The 18,974-nt window shown below is 36.2% G+C and overlaps 2 protein-coding genes across 4 annotated transcripts; one reads left to right on the top strand and one right to left on the bottom strand.

The window, feature by feature from the left end:
- Positions 1–6,397: 6,397 nt before the first annotated feature.
- On the top strand, positions 6,398–11,214 carry LOC121768471. Of its 2 annotated transcripts, XM_042164997.1 has the most exons (5): positions 6,398–6,547; positions 6,692–6,791; positions 7,369–7,535; positions 7,655–8,462; positions 8,921–11,214. In XM_042164997.1, the coding sequence occupies exons 3-5, from the start codon at positions 7,371–7,373 to the stop codon at positions 10,984–10,986; spliced, it is 3,039 nt and encodes a 1,012-aa protein (XP_042020931.1). In that variant the 5' UTR covers positions 6,398–6,547; positions 6,692–6,791; positions 7,369–7,370; the 3' UTR covers positions 10,987–11,214. The 2 variants fall into 2 exon arrangements, with proteins under 2 accessions (XP_042020931.1, XP_042020932.1); XM_042164998.1 differs by lacking the exon at positions 6,692–6,791 and having other exon boundaries at positions 6,417–6,547.
- A 418-nt stretch (positions 11,215–11,632) lies between these two features.
- LOC121769278 (protein GDAP2 homolog) lies at positions 11,633–18,627 on the bottom strand. 2 transcript variants are annotated; one of them, XM_042166023.1, is made up of 15 exons: positions 18,484–18,627; positions 17,690–18,045; positions 17,010–17,087; positions 16,425–16,480; positions 15,991–16,110; positions 15,815–15,885; positions 14,171–14,264; positions 13,869–14,078; positions 13,266–13,517; positions 12,932–13,040; positions 12,711–12,778; positions 12,532–12,601; positions 12,362–12,436; positions 12,158–12,249; positions 11,633–11,918 (listed from the first exon to the last, which is right to left on the bottom strand). In XM_042166023.1, exons 2-15 carry the CDS (start codon positions 17,999–18,001, stop codon positions 11,843–11,845), a joined length of 1,683 nt encoding a protein of 560 aa, XP_042021957.1. In that variant the 5' UTR covers positions 18,002–18,045; positions 18,484–18,627; the 3' UTR covers positions 11,633–11,842. The 2 variants fall into 2 exon arrangements, with proteins under 2 accessions (XP_042021957.1, XP_042021956.1); XM_042166022.1 differs by having other exon boundaries at positions 13,821–14,078.
- Between the last annotated feature and the right edge of the window lie 347 nt (positions 18,628–18,974).

The following is an 18,974-nucleotide window of genomic DNA, read 5'->3' on the forward strand; positions in this document are numbered from 1 at the left end:
ACGATCCCTTGCACAAATTCCCTTTTCGAGGATCACTACCTTTAAAAACAAAACAAAAAAAAAAGAAAAGAAAAGTGAAACATAAAATTGGAGTGCCAATTTATACGACTTAACGTTCAATCCAAAAATCCACACTTGTATTTCCAATTTTCTATCCATAATTAAAAAGGATAGTGACACTATCAAATAGTAATAAAAAAAAGCTAAAAAGTATTCCATTAAAAATAAAACGTTTACTTTTTTGTTTGTCCCATTAAAAATGAAATATTTATATAAATGAAAACAATATTCTATCTACTTTTTCTTCTATATTACTTTACTGTTTATTCATTAACTCACAAAACAACACTAAATAAAATCTCGTGCCGAAAAGCAAATGTTGCATATTTAGTGGGACGGAGGGAATATACATCACTACACATACTTTATTTCCTTCGACATTAATTTTCTCATTGAATTTTACACTTGTTTGCTTTTCTCTAAAAATATCCAGAATCTCACAGAGGAAATTTCAAAGAAAAATACCTACGTATTTAATTCGATTACACTCAATTCGTGAACATTCACAAAACAAACTAGATTTATTAAAATAATTATAAAAAATGAAAATGAAAGACAATAATCATTGACTAGGCAAATCAAATGTTTGTGGTCGTTGCTGCTCTGATAGGGTGCCACGCGTCCATCATGATCATGTTTGTTCATTCATGGCTGCTTCTGCACACTACATACAGACTCAAACCCCAAAAAAATATCAAAAAAATAATAATAAAACAAATATTTAATCACGTACTTTTCTCTGATACCAATTACTCCACTAAACACAGCAAATTGGCCAATTAAATCTGGCGCAGGCGAATCAAAAAGCCCTTTTCCGTAATTCTGAGGTGAGAGAGTAGAGAGAGAAAATCAGGAAATCTATTTTTTTAAGAGAATTAGAGGTGGGGTCCGCGCCTTTGTCGAGATTCTTGCATGAGCCAATACGACACTACTTAAAATAGCAATTTACAATAGAATACTCTTATCCATGGAAATAACAAATTTAAAAAGTCTTTTCACTGTTTCCTGGGGTTTAGTTTATGTGCAACTGTTTATTGGATTACAGTATATATAATACTACTACAATAATCTAGTCGCATGTGTTTAATTCGGATCGTGATGAATAATGAATCAATCACGAGATATATTTGGTTGCATTTTAAATTTATTATGGTTGTTATATTGATTCATAAATATATCAAGTACACTGATTTTCACAGTAACAAAAAATAAACACAGTATAGTTGATTTTTCGTTTGCCTCAATAAAATTTTGAAACATTAGATTCTATTGTAGTATAATAGAGTCCATCAAATTACTACTCCATATTTGGTTCCATGGCATTCTTAAACTTCATTACCATTTAAGCCATGTTTGGTTGCCAGGATTCTGTCTGGGAAAGTATTCTGATTCCTTAAATTTTAAATTCCTGTGTTTGTTTCGGTTTTTAATTAAACTGGGAAAGTAATCAAAATCCTGAAACAAGGAAAGTTAGTACAACTTTCCAGGATTCTGAATCCTAACTTTTCTTAGGTATTCTTGTTCCCAGTTTTAGAATTCTTACATATTTAATGCAATATAGTATAGTTTTATTATTATTATTATTATTATTATTATTACTACAATATTTTAAAAATAATTTAAAAGTATAAACCATGCCTAATTTCAGGATAATAAATAACTATAATTCAAATTATCATAATTATAACTATATTATTAATATTTATATTTAATTTTTATTATCATAATAATAATAATTTATTAAATAATTAAAAATAACTATAATTATATAATAATTATTACTTTATAAATTAGTAATTAACAATAAAATTGTAGTAAAATTTTAAATTAAAAAATTTATTCAATTAAAACTTTAGTAAATATAATAATAATCTTATTTATTATATTATTATTATATATTATGATGTATAATCCATATTTAAACTATCCATCATAATAATAAATATAATAATATAATTATTATCATTTGTAATTAATAATTTATTAAATAATATGTATTATTATTTTTTATAAATAAAAATGATAAGTATATTTTTAGTTTAGTGTTTAAATCAAATATTAACTTTAAAATCTTGATATTTTCCAAACACGAGAAAGTAAAGTTATTAGGAATCATATTCCCGAGATTCATTTTCCCAGGAATCATTTTCCTTGTCAACTTTACTTTCCTGCCAACCAAACATGGCCTTAGAGACATACAATTAGCGGCGGTATTGGCCTAAATTCCTATTTTTTTCATTTTTGCATATTATCTTTGAAAAATTCGTGAGTAAATTACCAAATTATAATCATTTGATCTGATTTTGCCACTAGGTAGATTTCATCGCTTACATAACTTGCTGCTTAAATTATGTCACTACCATTAAAATCACGTCACACTGGAGGCAAACAAACCGTCTCATGTTATACTAAATTAAATACTTTTAGATTGTGCTTCCATCAAGTCTCCGTTGTGTTGAGGACGTAACATACTGAGAATCTACGATTTTACAATTGTAATCGCAAAGCTACATTTATTGCTTATGTTTGTTTTATTTGGTTGAATTGTGCAATAAAATGAATTACTCACACTTCACCTTCAATGGGATGATTGTGGGCTGTGAGAGTGGGTTGATTTGGAGCTTTCAACGTATTAGAGTATTAATTTTTTGCTTTGCAAAAGTGTAGTATGAGGGAGTGAGTCCACTCCTTAAACAACACATGTTTGTAGGAAAGATAACTCATCTATATGAAATTCTATAACTATTTATAACTCATTTTAAAATTTTAAATGATTATAGAATTCCAAGCAGATGAGTTATGTTCCCTATCAAACATGCTTTTATATACTAACCAAAAGTTACCTCTACACCCATCAAGAATGATTCCAAGAATTCTTATGATACATTCGTTCCTACCCTCCACTCTCTTTTCTTGATTCATCAAATTTTGTTTCATTTTATTTTTATACGTCTGCCTTTGCCACTTTCTCTTTGTTCAGATTTTCAGTAATGCTAGATGAATCAAAAAATTTCAGTTACTAATTGCATTCAGAGTGAGGTTTGATTACCTATTAATGGAATTTATTTAGAGTTTTCAACCCATTTTTACGTTACAAAAGTGAAGTATGAGTGAACGACAGTTGTGCCATGTATGATGGAATATTTTAGTAAGCATGCATAACAAGTCCTAAATTTTATAAAGTAATTTGAAATTTATACATAAATTTCAAAGTTGTTGCAAAACCAAAATTTAGAAAAAGTTTAGAAAATTTACAGGGAAATACAAATAGCCACATAATTTAGTCAACAAACTATGCAGGCATCGAAATCTAAGTCAGATTACTTCAACACATTTTTTAGGAACTTGGTAACTTTAATGTTTTTAGTTAAGTAATTATAAGTTAGTTATTCGTAGTGTTATCTATTTAAATTTTATAAATATGCACACTTTTTTTGAAGACTTGTAATTTTAATGCTTTTAATTAAATACTTTAGTTATTTATATTATTATGTATTTAAATTTAATAAATTAACTGCTAATTAAAAAGTGAAATTTTAAAATAAAATGGTAGATGTCCGAGGAGAGGTAAAGGGATCCGTTATGAATGATCTTAGAGCATCTGCAACGGTGAGCACAAGCTCTCCGTCTGCCCTTGCCGCTGGCACGGACGTGCTCTTAAGAGCACGTCCGTGCCAGCGAGCAGGGCGACGTGACGTGCTCTTAAGAGCACGTCCGTGCCAGCGAGCAGGGCGACGTGACGTGCTCTTAAGAGCACGTCCGTGCCAGCGAGCAGGGCGACGTGACGTGTTTCTATTGGCCGTTGGCATTTTTTTTCTTTTTTTTTAAAAATCGAAAATAATACCATAAATTAAAAAAAAAATCGGATTCCCAAAAATATAGCCGTTTTATTACCGTTTTTTAAAATTTTTTTGAATTTTTTTAAAAAACCATCTATAAATACACACATTCATCATTCATTTAGACGAAATTCGGTCACTTATGAATTTAATTATGTAATTTTTAATTTTTAGGATTTTAATTACGTACTTTTTAAATTTTAGGATTTTAATTATGTAATTTTTATTTTTTAGGATTTTAATTATGTAATTTTTATTTTATTTGTAATTTGTAATATTATTCCGGATATTTTTAATGCATTTTAATTTTTTGGAAATGTTTTTATTCAAATTGAATAATAGAATGGTGGGGCCCTTGTGCTCGTCCTTGCGGAAGAGCACGACTGTAGGTGTTGTGCTCTTGCCTAAGAGCAGGCAGAAAAAGTGGGGTCAGGCCCACAACCGTGCTCGTTGGCAAGAGCACGGTTGTGGATGCTCTAAATCCTTATACACCGCCATATTTTCATTTTCACCTAACAAATATATAAAAAGTAAAGTAAAATAAAATAAGAATGTAAATTTGTAACCGAGAAAAATTAAATATATACTACTTCTACTACTCCAATATAGCTCATTTTTTATTTGATTTTTCTCAATTATTTACTAAAATAATCTTCTTTAATGTTTATGAAGATAATATGTGTAGCAATAGATAAGACAAAATAGAATAATTATACGTATATTGTACATTTTCAAAAACAGTAAATGTTTTTCTTAATGTGTGTAAAAGATCTAACAGAATGGACAGAGTATATACATTGATTATCTTATGTTTTAAGAGATGTTATACGTAACTACACTTGTTTGGATAACAATTAAATACCTAACCCTTATTTACGAAAATAAATACTATGAGCTCAAGCATAAATTAGGTTGCAAATCACCAAAAATCCATTAAATCTGTCCATATAAGAGCATCCGCAGCGGTGCTCGCTAGGACGGACGGCGTCCGTGCCGCTGGTACGGCAACGCGCTGGCACGGCGCTGCTCGATGCATCGAGCTCGTCCGTGCCGCTGAGCAGGCGACGTGACACGTTTCTATTCGCCAACGGATTATCCGTTGGATTTTTCTTTTTTTTTAAAAAAAAATAGAAAATAATACCCAAAATTAAAAAAAAATATTTTCATATTCCAAAAAATATGGCCGTTTTATTACCGTTTTTTGATTTTTTTTATTTTTAATAATTTTTTTAAATCCCAAAGTCATCTATAAATACACACATTCATCATCCATTTTTCACATCAAATCATCTCTCATTCATATTTTTTCATACAACTCATCTACATATTTCTCTCTCACTCAAACCCTCTCTAAAAAATTCAAAAATGGATTTCACCGATATCATTGCGGAAGCGGAGCGCGAAGAACAAGAATACTATGAATAATATCGTGTCGCCTATGAAGCCTATGTCGCCGCCACTACCCCCGCCCCTCCTCCTCGACCAACTAGATCAATAGCTCGTGACCGGGAGGGAGCCAACGAAAGGCTCGTTGCCGACTATTTTTCCGACCAACCGCGGTTTCCGAAAGATTACTTTCAACGCCGTTTTCGCATGTCAAAACGATTGTTTATGCGTATTGTCAACACATTGTCCGCCCGTGTTGAATACTTTCAATCACGTAGAGACGCAACCGGTCGGCAAAGTCTCTCTGCGTTGCAGAAGTGTACTTGTGCCATCCGACAACTTGCTACTGGGCAAACAGTTGACCTCTTCGACGAGTATTTGCATGTGGGTGAGTCAACTGGAATCCTATGGCTCAAAAATTTTTGCGACGACGTTCGTTCTGCTTTCGGTGAGGAATTCCTTCGGGCACCCACCACCGATGATTGTCAACGGTTGCTTAATCTTCACAAAACAGTCCACGGTTTTCCCGGTATGCTTGGCAGCATTGGCTGCATGCATTGTAAGTGGAAGAATTTAATGAGCGGATCGAAACAAGACTCACAAGAATACTTAATCAAATACATTTGGGCGAAATTCGGCCACGAGGAGTGTTTTTTTTTTATTTTATGAATTTAATTATGTAATTTTTAATTTTTAGGATTTTAATTATGTAATTTTTTATTTTTTTTGTAATTTGTAATAGTATTCCGAGTATTTTTAATGCATTTTAATATTGTGGAAATGTTTTTATTTAAATTGAATAATAGAACCGTGAGACCCTTGAGCATGTTCTTGCAGAAGAGAATGAATATGAGTGTTGTGCTATTGGGGAATAGTATAGAGGACAAAATTAATAAAAGTCGATCCGAGCCCACATGTGCTCTTTGGAAGTAGTGTTTTTCCATAGTGTGTTAGGGAGAGAGATTTTAGAATAAAGAGAGACCGGATGTTGACAAATTTTGTCACTGTTCTTAGAAGGTCGTTTGTTTTTGTTAAGATTTCTTATCTGGGATCTCTCTCTCTACAAAATCCATATTAATTAAATACTTAGTATATATAATAATTAAATATATACAGTTGCATAAAATTCTCACTTTTTTATTTCATTTCTTCTCATTCTCTCTCTTTCTAAATTGGCTACCTTCAATTTCTTCTCTCTCACACAGAGATAGAAAGAGAGAGACCCAGCAGATCGAAATCTCCCAATATTTAGTTAGAATTTGGTGAGGATCTAAGCTTCTTCAATGGGGTTACCAAAACGCTAACTTCTTTCCTCCATTTCCCGATAATTACTGCTGCCACTTTAGCTTCTTTTATTTTCTACTTTTTTTTTTATTTTCCTGTTCTGTTGGCTTCGTCTTTTACAGTATGAAACCCTCTGAATTCTGCCTTCCTTAATTATGGGAAACACTGCTCTATGATTTGGTATTGTTGAGGAGAGAAGTGGTCTCAGGATGTGGTTATGAGGTTATTTTCCCTCTTTTATTTCCATTTTTTTTACTCTTCCATTTTTTTTTCAATTAAGGTTTACCCGTGTTTGACTGTGACAGAAAACACGGAAAATCGGAGGTAGTGTTTATCCAGTGGCTTGTAAATAGTTTCTCTATGTAATTGATAATCTTATTTAGAGTAGATTCATGATTGTAACCTGAATTGGAAATTATGGAGATGAGTGGTTTCATTTGCTGGAATTTCGGATTGTCCATTTGGTTCTGAAGAATATCTGCTGTCGTGTTTAGGGTTTTGGATTGATATTTACTTGTTGATATTGGATTGGTGCTTGTATTTTTATGTGTGATCGTGCAAATAGGATCTGCTTTCAATGCATACTTACTTGCAGAGTTGATATACATAGTGTTAATTGTATCAATCTTTGCTGTTTCTAAGTTGTGTTCTGGGTAGCATATCATCTATGCAGTAGATTCAAGTTCAGTGATATTATAGGTTTGGTAATGCTAATGGTGGAAACTAAGCATATTAAAAGTTGACATATTACCATATTTCTCCCTGGACTTGGCAAATTAATGTTTCCTATTTCCTACAGGAATGGGAACGAAGATGCATTGCAAAAGCTACTTCCCAGGATTGTACACGATGAGGGACGTTAATGACGATTCTAGCAGTAGGACTCTAGAAAATGGTTACCCGGGGCATGAGAAAGACTCCTTGAAACAAAAAATGCTTGAACACGAGGCAGTATTTAAGAATCAGGTACTTTGGATCTCTTTTATCGTTATGTTGCTCATTCGAAGATCATTTGCTGGTTGATTTGGTCTCGAACTGGGGCAGTCTATATCCTTGTAATTCAATGAATAACTCTGGGCATACAGGTTTTGGAACTCCATCGTCTTTATAGAATACAAAGGGACATGATGGAAGAGTTCAAAAAGAGTGAACCACATAATGGTGATCGAGCATCAGTGGAACCAGCATCATCATCAAGTCTTCCAGGACCTCAAGTGCCTTCAGAAGAAGCTCGAAAATGGCATATGGCAGGTTTTCCTTTGTCGAATTCTGGTTATGGTAGAACATCTATTGGTGCTGTTGAAAATCTTAGTTCTCCCACAACTTGCACAAAAGGGAACCCTATACAGCCAGGTCGGCTTCCTTTCCCGAATGGGTGCACCACAATAAACTCTGAAGCATTAGACTCACGACCACTGAAAGTAAGAAAGAAGTTATTTGATCTACAACTGCCAGCTGATGAGTACGTAGACCCCGAAGAAGAGGACAATTTGCAGGGGTACCAAAAATCTGGTGTATCAAGTTCCTGTCGTAACGGTGATCTGAACAATGGACCTGAAAATGTTATGAGGTCATTCATTGGTAGTCATGCGGGTAAAAAAACTGATCGCCCAGCTTCAGCTTCTGCTGCCTGTTTAAGGAGTTCTGTTGGTTTGGCTGATTTAAATGAACCCATTCAAATTGAAGAAGCAACAGCTCCATCATCAATTGATTTCCTAGGTCATACTTCACAAAATGGAGAGGCTAAAACCATACACCAGCATGCCAAATCAACTGCTAGTTTTTTAAGTGTAGCTGGAGATCCCGTGCATGTGCGTGATGGAATTTCAATAAATTCGTCTGTTGATAGTCAGGTTAATGACAGGGGATGGTTTCCCCATGCAAACAGAGCAGGTAATGATTTTTAATGAACTTCCATAGTTCTTTGCTCTATTTCTGATTTCTCTCGCTGTCATGATATCAAATAAGCTAAACTCTAGGGTTACTTGAACTAAAAATATGGAGTATGATAATAATTCACATCTATACTGTAACTGTATTATAATGCCTTCAGCCTGTTTTACATTTTGCTGGTTATGGTATGTCAAAATTTTCTTACTTCTATCATGCATCAACACATCCATGCAATAGTTTATCCTAAGAGTGGTAGTATGGTGGCCAGAGAGAGAAGGAAGAAACACCAGTTATGTTAATGAATAACTTTTGAAATTCAACCAATAATGCTATGCTAAAAATCAGCACGTGCTGTTGAAGTTGTATTCTTTGACATGTTCGATTTGGTTATAAACTGAATATTTATCTTGCACTATTGCTTAATTTTTTAAAGTAGCATTAATTTCTTGTATTTTCAGGATCCCGGAAGGGTAACCTAAGTTCTGCCATGCAAGGTTGTCAACCAGATAAGTCACATTTATCTTCCCTTCCGGGGCAAGGGACCATTAACCTGGTTCATCATCCTCCCGGAATGTATTCAAGTAATTACAATAGGGAAGAGAAATGGAGAGAGGGATTCCAGCATGGTTTAGAATCTTCTGATAGATGTTATAGTCACTCCAATAATAGCCAGTTCGAATCTATAGCTTCTCATGCTCCTGGCTCTTATCCATTCTTTAATTTGCCGTCTTCTTTTGCCAGTTCATGGTTTCAGACTGTCTCATCTTGGGCACATCCATCAAGTAGTTTTACTCCCAAGGTAACAACACCGGAAACTTCTAGAAATCCAGTAGAAGCAGTTGGTAAACATTTGCAGCCTCCTGCTCCATGCCAGCAATCTTTTGGCCAAAAGTGGCATGTTAATGGAGGTTTGGGTAGTGAGCTAAAATCAAATGGATTTCACCATTCATCTTCATCGACTAATCATGGCTTTGCGAGTTTTCTTAAGGGTTCGTATCATGCTGATCCAAAGCCTGCTATGGATATTAACTTGAATGAAGAGCTTCCCAAAAGCCTCGCGAATGAGAATGTGATCATGCAGGATCTTAATATGGCAGATGGGAAGAGCAAGCCTGAAGACAATCATCTGGCTTTGCCATGGCTTAGACCTAAGTCTGTGCATGTTGATGGGGTTATGGATACAAGAAGATCAGAAATATCGAGAGAACTAGGCTACCGTCATGATTCTTCCAATGAATTGTGTAGCAATAGTGGAACAGTTAGAGATCTTAATCAACTGTTTTCCTCACAACGTATGTCTACTTCATGTGATTCTGTGACTCTACGAGTGAAGGAAGCAGCAGGTCAACCTCAAGCCGTTAAGAAAATTCTCGGCTTTCCCATTTTTGAAACACATGTACGCGACAATGAGAGGTCATGCCCCGAGTCCATCTCAGTGGATGTCGATTGTTACCCTGAAGGAAGGACGACCACGGGTGATGGAAGAAAAAATGGGATAATTGATATAAACGTAGCATGTGAGCCTGATGAACAAATTGCTGCTGATGAGCCAATTATGGAGAAACAAAACCAAAAAAAGGGCACTCATATTAAGGACCACATCGATTTGAATTGTTGTGTTAGTGACTCTGAAGATCCTTCATCGCCCTGTTATGAACGGAGTGATCCCAGAGTCAAGATGACTTTGGAGATAGATCTGGAAGTTCCGATCCTTGAGGAGAGCGAGGATGATAGTATGGAGCCGAAAAGAAAAATGCTGAACGAGGTGTCCTCGCAGCCGTTTGAAAATAAGGAAATTCAGAATGAGGTTCTTAGAGATGCAGCCGAAACTCTAGTTGGCATCTCATCATTTCAACAGGTCGATACAGAGGATATTGTTGCTCTTCCTTCTGAAGCTTCATTGGGAGAAGCGTTACTTGTGTTGGCCAGTGCAGTATCTTCAGATTCTAGTGAAGTTGTGAACACATCAGTCAAGGATGAACAACCAAAGGTGGATTCATCCCAGGGGATAGATGATTTTGAGGCTAGGGCGTTGCAACTAGTCGAGACGAAAGCAGAAGACTACATGCCTACACCTTTTATTTCCGAACCCCAGAAAGTCGAAGAGGCACGAGCTCGGCCTCCTCAGACCAGAACTCGTAGGGGTCATGCAAGGAGAGGAAGGCAGTGGAGGGACTTCCAACGAGACGTTCTTCCTGGTTTAGCATCACTGGCAAGGCATGAGGTGACAGAAGATCTCCAAATATTTGGAGGGATGATGAGAGCCACGGGCCATACTTGGAACTCGGGGCCAGCAAGAAGAAATGGCACCAGGAACGGGGGTGCTCGGGGAAGGAGACGAGCAGTGGTTGAAAGCGTCCCGCCTGCCATTGCAAGCGCGGTTTGCGCTCCATTGATACAGCAACTCAGTAGCATCGAAGCCGGTTTGGAGGACAGAAGCCTAACGGGATGGGGCAAAACGACGAGACGTCCCCGCCGGCAGAGATGCCCTGCAGGTAATCCTCATGCTGTGGTGCTAACATAGTACAATGGAAAAGAGAGGCATTGCATTCTTGAATCGGAGTTCTATAGATTAATGTCCCAACATAAAGTAGTGTACTTTTTTGTGGGAGTGATGTTGGTTAATTGTCTTTGTAAATGTAGTGGTCGTGATTTATGCCCTTTGATTCAGAAATAATGTGGGCCCCATTCATATCTACATATATACACATCCTTGTTTTCAATGTCAAATACTGGGAGTTTGTGTTCCTAATACTGGAATATGAGATACAACATGAATACAGTTCTTGGTAAAGAGAGATGAATTAATTAACTGTGGCAACGTTAAAAAATTCACCAAATCATGAAAAATGATCAAACTGATTATGAACTCGTGCACATGTTATTTGTTTCAACACCAATCTAGCATTTTGCTGAAAGAAATCACTATTCACTCGACTCAAATCACAAATTGACTTACCTGAATCAACATGCATGCCTTTTAAAACATTACTTGTGTCAAAGGAAATATGAGATTCGAAAAGGAAATTAGAAACATATCCAGTTCTCTAAACTGAGGGGGCATAAGTACAATATATTATAGAATAAAAATTGAGTGTTTTTATTAGAAATTACCAATTAATAATTCTATAAGTAGATATGCCTGCAGTCTGAATCTATACAACCCAACGTTTCAGAAATGTAAATTTGCAGACTCATAAAATTTTATTGCCCTACATAGATTCAAGATTATAAATACACCGTAGAGTGAAAAGAGGGATCATAGTACATATACAAGCAAATAAAATATTAGTAACACTTCGTTACAATACAACCTGACCCATAAATGAATGAAATGATGACTACGAAAAAGTGTCAAACGCTGGAGTCTGGATCTGCTGCTACGGTCTTGTATATACATATTTTGTTCTTGGATCCACGAGTAAGCCCTTCCCTCCATTGACCTCTATGTCGTGCCTGCAGCCGCGATTTTATGATACTTATATTTCTCTATTTTCTTCTAGATAAACTTAATATGAATCAATAAGATCTATATGAGCTAAAATAAATATGGGGATATAATAATGTAATCATATAATAATGTAATCATTTAGGACTTTAAACAATCATGGGAGTTGAGACAGTGTTCATATTAACATGGATTGATTATATGAGGCCGATAACGAAAGCGATGATTGGAAGGCACAGCAACTCACTGGAATACGAAGTCTGGAATAGTCAGTTGTTCACGAGGGACGTATTTGAATAGCTGCAGAAGTAGGTCAACGTAGACCACCTTCTTCCAGACCTGAAGATCGGATTAGAATTTCTTGAGTTTCAGGAAAAGAGAGACATGGTATATCTGAAATTTGAGGGATTCATTCTTGTTGTGCAACGGGATAAACTGAGATCACACATACCACATTATCTACAAGCATCTGCAATCCTAAAATTGCAGTCTTCAGACCAAAGGTTGGATGGAGAATGTATATTGCCTACATTATATAAAGCTAACAGCGGTGAGAAGAGCATGTGAAGAGAAAATGTCTGTCAGCGTTGATATAGGAGCTTTTAAAGAGAATTATCATACATGGAGATTGCGTTGGTGTTTCCGACCAAGTATTTGCTCTAACCTTTTCATCCACCCCAGATCTGGTTGTCTGTTGAATAGGAATTTTAATTAGACGCTGGAGTTTGCTCATTTATAGGGAATTTAAAGCAAACAGTGAAATGGCACTAAGAGAATAATCTGTCTGTGAAAATACTCACATCTGCAATGATGCAGTAGAGTGGAAATAAACTATTGTGTAAGGCTTCTGTATCAATGGCTCAAACTCCTGAAAACAGAACAATAATATAGTCATCTAGCAAATATGGCAAGTAAAGTTAAAAAAAGTAGTAGTAGATAGATGCCATTAAATATACTACTAATATTTAGGGCCATTAAGCAGTGGTCCAATAAATTAAATAACTGAAATGTGGTCATTTACCTTCACTATGTAAAGCACAAACCGCTCCAGATCAAGACATCTTAGGAGAAAGTGGGCTCCAACCACCACCATCACCGGACGACCTTCACTATCAACCCCACCCCGGTAACTAAAATTAAGACAAGAGGCTGTGTATTAATTAGGATGCTCATACAGGGAAAATCCTACTATTAAAGTTAAGTCTGTTAATAACAAAGAGATGGTCTACAAAATTTTTGATCTGAGTAACAGTTCAGTGATAAATCTGAGTCAAGCTAGACATAAATCATTTGTAGGGAGGGATCCCTCTTAAATGCATAACATCAATTAAAATAGAATGTTAACAGTGCCTTACACAATTTTCATTTCAGCAATATCAGAAAGATTAAGTGAATTTGCTTTAGCAAGGTATCGAGAATGGAGCGAGTATTCTTCAGCAGCTGATAAAGGAGGACTCCCAATGTCTCCATATCCAAGCATTTTAGCAAAACTCCAACCATTTCGAGCCTGAGCGGATTTTTCCCATTGTTCTCTGCGCCTCTGATCTGGATCTTTGATCAGGGACATGAATGCAGGATCCAGATAAGACTCCAAGTACGATGAGTCCCTGTTTGAAAAAGAAGAAATGCTTTGATAACAGTCAATGCAGGGAAACAGTTCCCAAATCGTACGAGTTTTGGTCTCATTAAACAGAAAAGTAAACCATCTGAACCAGAAATAAAGATGAATATGCTCATAAGCAAGTATCATTTGGAAGATGTTAACCATTACAAGAAAAACATGTCTAGTGCTACTACGTTTGTATGTGAGCAAAACAAGTTTGAACAAGTTTAGAACTAGTACAAAACAAACACACATTACACATATAGTTAACCAGATAAGAGTTAAAACCTTAAGCTTTTTACGTGACCTTATATATGACTTAAAAGGGCTTAGAAAAGTATGACGAGCCACGAACCGTCTTGCTAATGATATATTGCTGTCTGCCAGATCAGTAGAGGTCTGTGGAGGTCTTGAGGCGGCCTTTTTCAAATTGGGTAAAGGTTGTATCCTTATTTTGCGTTCATCTATGACCGTCTCACCATTTTCATCTCCAACATCAGCAGGAAGCTTCGAAACAGCCATCTCCTCTTCAAGTTTATCACGTGGAAAGTAAAGCGGAAGCAATCTGTAGCAAGAAGAAACAAATGCATGACAAAGTAAGAGTCATGCTTCATATGCATCACTAGATCTAGCGATGGGTAGTTTCAGTGAACAAACCTTTTGTATATCTCTGTATCAGATGATGTTGTGGTACAAAAAACGACTGCATGTATTTTATCCTTTTGTTTCTCAAAAAATCGCCTCACGGTTCCTAAAGGAAAGATACACATTGGGTTTCATGACAAAATACAGAGGTATGTACTAAAATTGTAAAAGCATTCTATGATAGAGATCAAGCTAATGATCTCCATTATCTCTTGAGATTATTTTCATTATTATGGAGATTGTTGAAAGATTACTTTAAATGTTGAGGATTTGTTTCCTTGATTATCTATAGGTTGATCCCTATAAATAGCTCCTCTTTAGAAGAGCTAGATATCTCGGAAAGTAAAGTGTATTAGGACGGTATCAACCGTAGGCCTCTTCGGAGGATTATCTTGGCCTCTTTGGAGGATTGTTCTTCTTTTATATTGAATTCCAGTTCTTGTTTTACTCCCGCCTTTCACTCCATATCAATTTGGAGCGGTGAACGTGGATCGCATCATGGTGAACACTCACAGCACTGAAGAACGTCTTGACAGATTGGAGAAGGCGGTCGTGAACATCAAAGTGCAAATGAGCACATTCGATGTCCGGATCTCTAAGTGTATTAATGATGCCTTGGCACCATTCTGGAAGGATCTGCAGTCTCGTGGCCTCATTCGGGAGCGCAGGCAACACAACGCTTTCACTTTAGATGATCAACATTTATCTCACACCAACAATACCAAGTCCCACAACTTCAACACCGAGCCAACGCCGCCCCTACTTCCTCTTGCACCTAACCAGCCCCCTCGTGCAGGAGATACAACCAATCCAACAACCCGTGACTCTCCCACGTTTGGATGCACCATCCATCCCTGCAAATCTGCATCTCCATAAGTCGCCCATCACCCAACCTAATGTTGCACTTCCACCATCCATTTCGCAATCAAAACTGCTTGCACTCTCTCCGTCCCTCGTTGTACGTCCAGTTGGGGCTGGCCACCTCTCTCCGCTCATGTTTTCCTCTCCCAATTCCACATGTGAATTCATTGAAGCTAGTTGTTGGTGTACCTTTGTGATGCATATGACTACCAAACATCTTGAGTATGAATGGCTACTTGCAAGCCCAACAACAAGGATACCCAAGCAATGCATTAATGTTGTTGGTCATTTTCTCTTGTTCGGCAATGTGGATTCTTTTCGAAAGCACGAGTACGAGTCTCCACCGATCAAAGCAATGTGTTTATGTTTCAACTCCAGCCTTGTGGGCAAGACTGTTTTGACAGCGAGGCAATTGATAGAGATCAAGCTAATGATCTCCATTATCTCTTTAGATTATTTTCATTATTATGGAGATTGTTGAAAGATTACTTTAAATGCTGAGGATTTGTTTCCTTGTTTATCTATAGGTTGATCCCTATAAATAGCTCCTCTTTAGATGAGCTAGATATCTCGAAAAGTAAAGTGTATTAGGACGGTATCAACCGTAGGCCTCTTCGGAGGATTATCTTGGCCTCTTTGGAGGATTGTTCTTCTTTTATATTGAATTCCAGTTCTTGTTTTACTTCCGCCTTTCACTCCATATCATTCTAGTAAACAAAATGGAGTGGGCATGGGTTTCAATTCAGGTAAATTGAAATATATTATAGATAGAAAAACTGTAAGGGAACTACTTACTTATGGCCACATGTGCAGCTGGTTCTCGTGGATAGTTTTTGGCTTCTGTGTATATACAGCCCATAGCAATGCTGTAATTAATTTTCAAAAGAGCTCAATCCCACTATTTTACTTATTAGAGGAATGACACAATGAAGAATTAACAGCTAGTAAAGACATCAGGTCACTGAACTCACCTGCGAAGTCCATTATCAATGAGAAGTTCAAGGCAAGATCGATAACAATGACTGAGTGCATTCTCTGCAGCGGTGTGATACTTTACAGCATATTTGGGACCTACAGTATGTATGACCCTCCTGAAAAGTACAAGAAATCTTATTTTTTGAATAAAAGTTAGGGAGAAGATAGACATTGCATCCTAATTTTTACTGCTCTGTTACAGAACCTGAAGACCAATATATTCACCAAAGACTATATAAATAAGTAGAGCAAATCTTAAAACTACTGTGCCAACTCTTAATTTAAGTTCGGACATATCTTCTTCACAAGCCAAGTGGTTTGATGTAAAGATACAAACTGAAAATGCACGAAAGTATACGGATTTCCCAGTACAGTAAATGAACAGCTAAACAACTGAATAATAACTATAAGCATGTTTTGGGATAACCACCTTGCTGGAAGATCATAAGCATTAGTAACTTTTGCCATTCCTGTTCGACAGCCACCCTACAAAATGATAAAACACAAATCACCACATCATCACAACCTTATAAGTTTGTACATAATTGAAAAGGCCATTAGTATGCGTTCTACATAATGACAATGAGGACTATCCTATTTATAATTTGCTAAGATCAAATTTATGAATATTCTAAGGAACTATACTGTAGCTTATAAGTTACAGTGTCAACATTTTGTCCTATCAAATGTTAATTCATGCAAACCTATCTTTACTTCACTATCCTCTCCTAGTTATGTCTAGCATCTCGTGTTGAGCACATTGCAACATAAATGGTAAATTAGATCATAGCCTCCTATATGATATTAACTCTGTTGCCAATCTCAAGGAAACTTGAATTTGATGGAATTGTGTCTGCCATTCAGATTTGGTCATACATTCAACATCCACATCGACTCACTACCAAAGTGAAACAAGATTCTTTATGACATTGCACTCTTAAATATGACAAATATAATTGCAATCTAGTGAAGAATATCGAGGACCCTGTTTAATTAGACTAAAGTTATAGCTCACCAGGGTTGAACATTCTTCTGCAAGGCCCGGTCCTGCTGCAGCATGCAGACCAGGACTACTATGAGCTTCATCTAAGTTCTGTCAAACAACCAAAATAACAAGAGATTTTCTGAACGACAAACCATCAAGAAAACAAGATTGAAATGATTAGATGTAAGGATCCAATAAACCCATGTGAAAATAGAAATGGCCAACTTAAGCTCTAAAGTTTGCTCAACTGGACAGCTAGAGCTCAGAGGAGTTCGCAATTTCTCAAGGCTACTGAGATATGGGTGATTAGGCAGAAGAAATATTTTTGTGATTGTATTGAAGAAATTAAATCACGAGACATTTGTGTCAAAGATACCACAAAAAGCTGTGTAAATACTAAACACATGCATATGGAACATGTATGTATAAAAAAGCATGTTCCAAAGATTGAAAGATGTACAGCTTTTGAGCAAGTAGAACCATAGGAATTTAAGAGCTGGGGGATTCAGAATATCTTATAGTATAACACAGAAAAGTAGTATGAGATTAGGATAAGCCATTTTGATACTGCCATTCCTAATTCTAGAGGAAAAAGTATGGATAATAGAGACAAGTAAAAGAGATTTGAAATGTCAGCATAAGCCGGAACTGTTACAAAAGTTCATTCAAATAGATGATTATCAGGGTATAACAATGAATGACCTACTCACCTCATTTGTAGAATTTACAACAGCATCCACCTCAAGATTCCACGGGTTGCCCATCCAAAGATATATTTTCGAGTTAATTTCACGATCCATGGGAAACTTCGATACCATTCCATTTCCACCATTCTCCCCTTCAGATGCTGCAGTCAATGGGTCTGGAAAATGCAGATTCTGGAACCCCGGATCTTCATTCTCATATGAGTACCTAAAGTCTGAATCGCTCCAACACGGGACTTGATCTAGGGTCACAACAGAGTCCCCACTATCTGTTGGCATTCCACCTCGGTAAGTGGTTGCGGCCCCAGACCGGTACATAATTTACGCTCCAAGATCAAATCTTCACCTCCTCTACCCTCCCACTACCACAGAAGACATATCCTTCAGTTATTACCAACAGTAGTGGAAATTCTAGTAATGCTCAATCATCAAAGTTCAAACAAAAATGCAAATATTATTCTCCATCAACTTCAAATACACAATTTCCAAACTAACAGTGAAGGAACGAAACGTCAATTCAGATGAAAAACCACTTAAGCTTCCAAAGCTTTTGCATCATTATCAAACTAACCGAAATCCAAGAGTAAGCAACAATCATCATTAAATTCACAATTCGCTCAACTACAAACTAAGTTAAGAGCACAACCACATTAATTATACATATAAACACATAAAACAAAACCTGGAACCGAGACACACTCCATAATTTGCGACGATGGGCAAAGCAAAGCGAAATTCAGTAACATTTTCACAGATAAGCGTCACGATTTCTCTATAAACAAGTAAATTAGCAAAATTACCTCAAAAAACGTATAATTTGAGATGATGGGCGATTTGAGGATCAGCGTAGAAACCTTGAAGCTGGACCCAATGAATAGATGGAATTTGAGGCAGCCGATGATGGGGTCTCAGTCTTGACTCTTGAGTTTGCGGTGGATTTTCTATTTTAGTATTTCATCATGATAATTATTAATCATTTTTTGTTTTGTTGAGAACAAAATGTTTTTCCTGCTATTACATAACTGCCCTTCATCTTTATTATATTTCACGTTTTACCGCTCTGCCTATCAAAAGTTGAATTGATAATTTTCCATGGATAAAGTCTCTTTTTGGTCCTTTAACATATAACATTTTTTTTATTTTTGGTCTAAAACATTATCTTTTGAATTATTCGGTCCCTCACAAATAAAAACGGGTCACATTTGGTCCATTTTGGGCGGAACCGTCAATTTTTTTACTGTTTTAATTACCGGGTCACAAATCCGTCACTAATTTCGAGATTCTCCACCGT

This window comes from Salvia splendens, chromosome 15 (assembly GCF_004379255.2).
Source record: "Salvia splendens isolate huo1 chromosome 15, SspV2, whole genome shotgun sequence".
NCBI classification, from domain to species: Eukaryota; Viridiplantae; Streptophyta; class Magnoliopsida; order Lamiales; family Lamiaceae; genus Salvia; species Salvia splendens.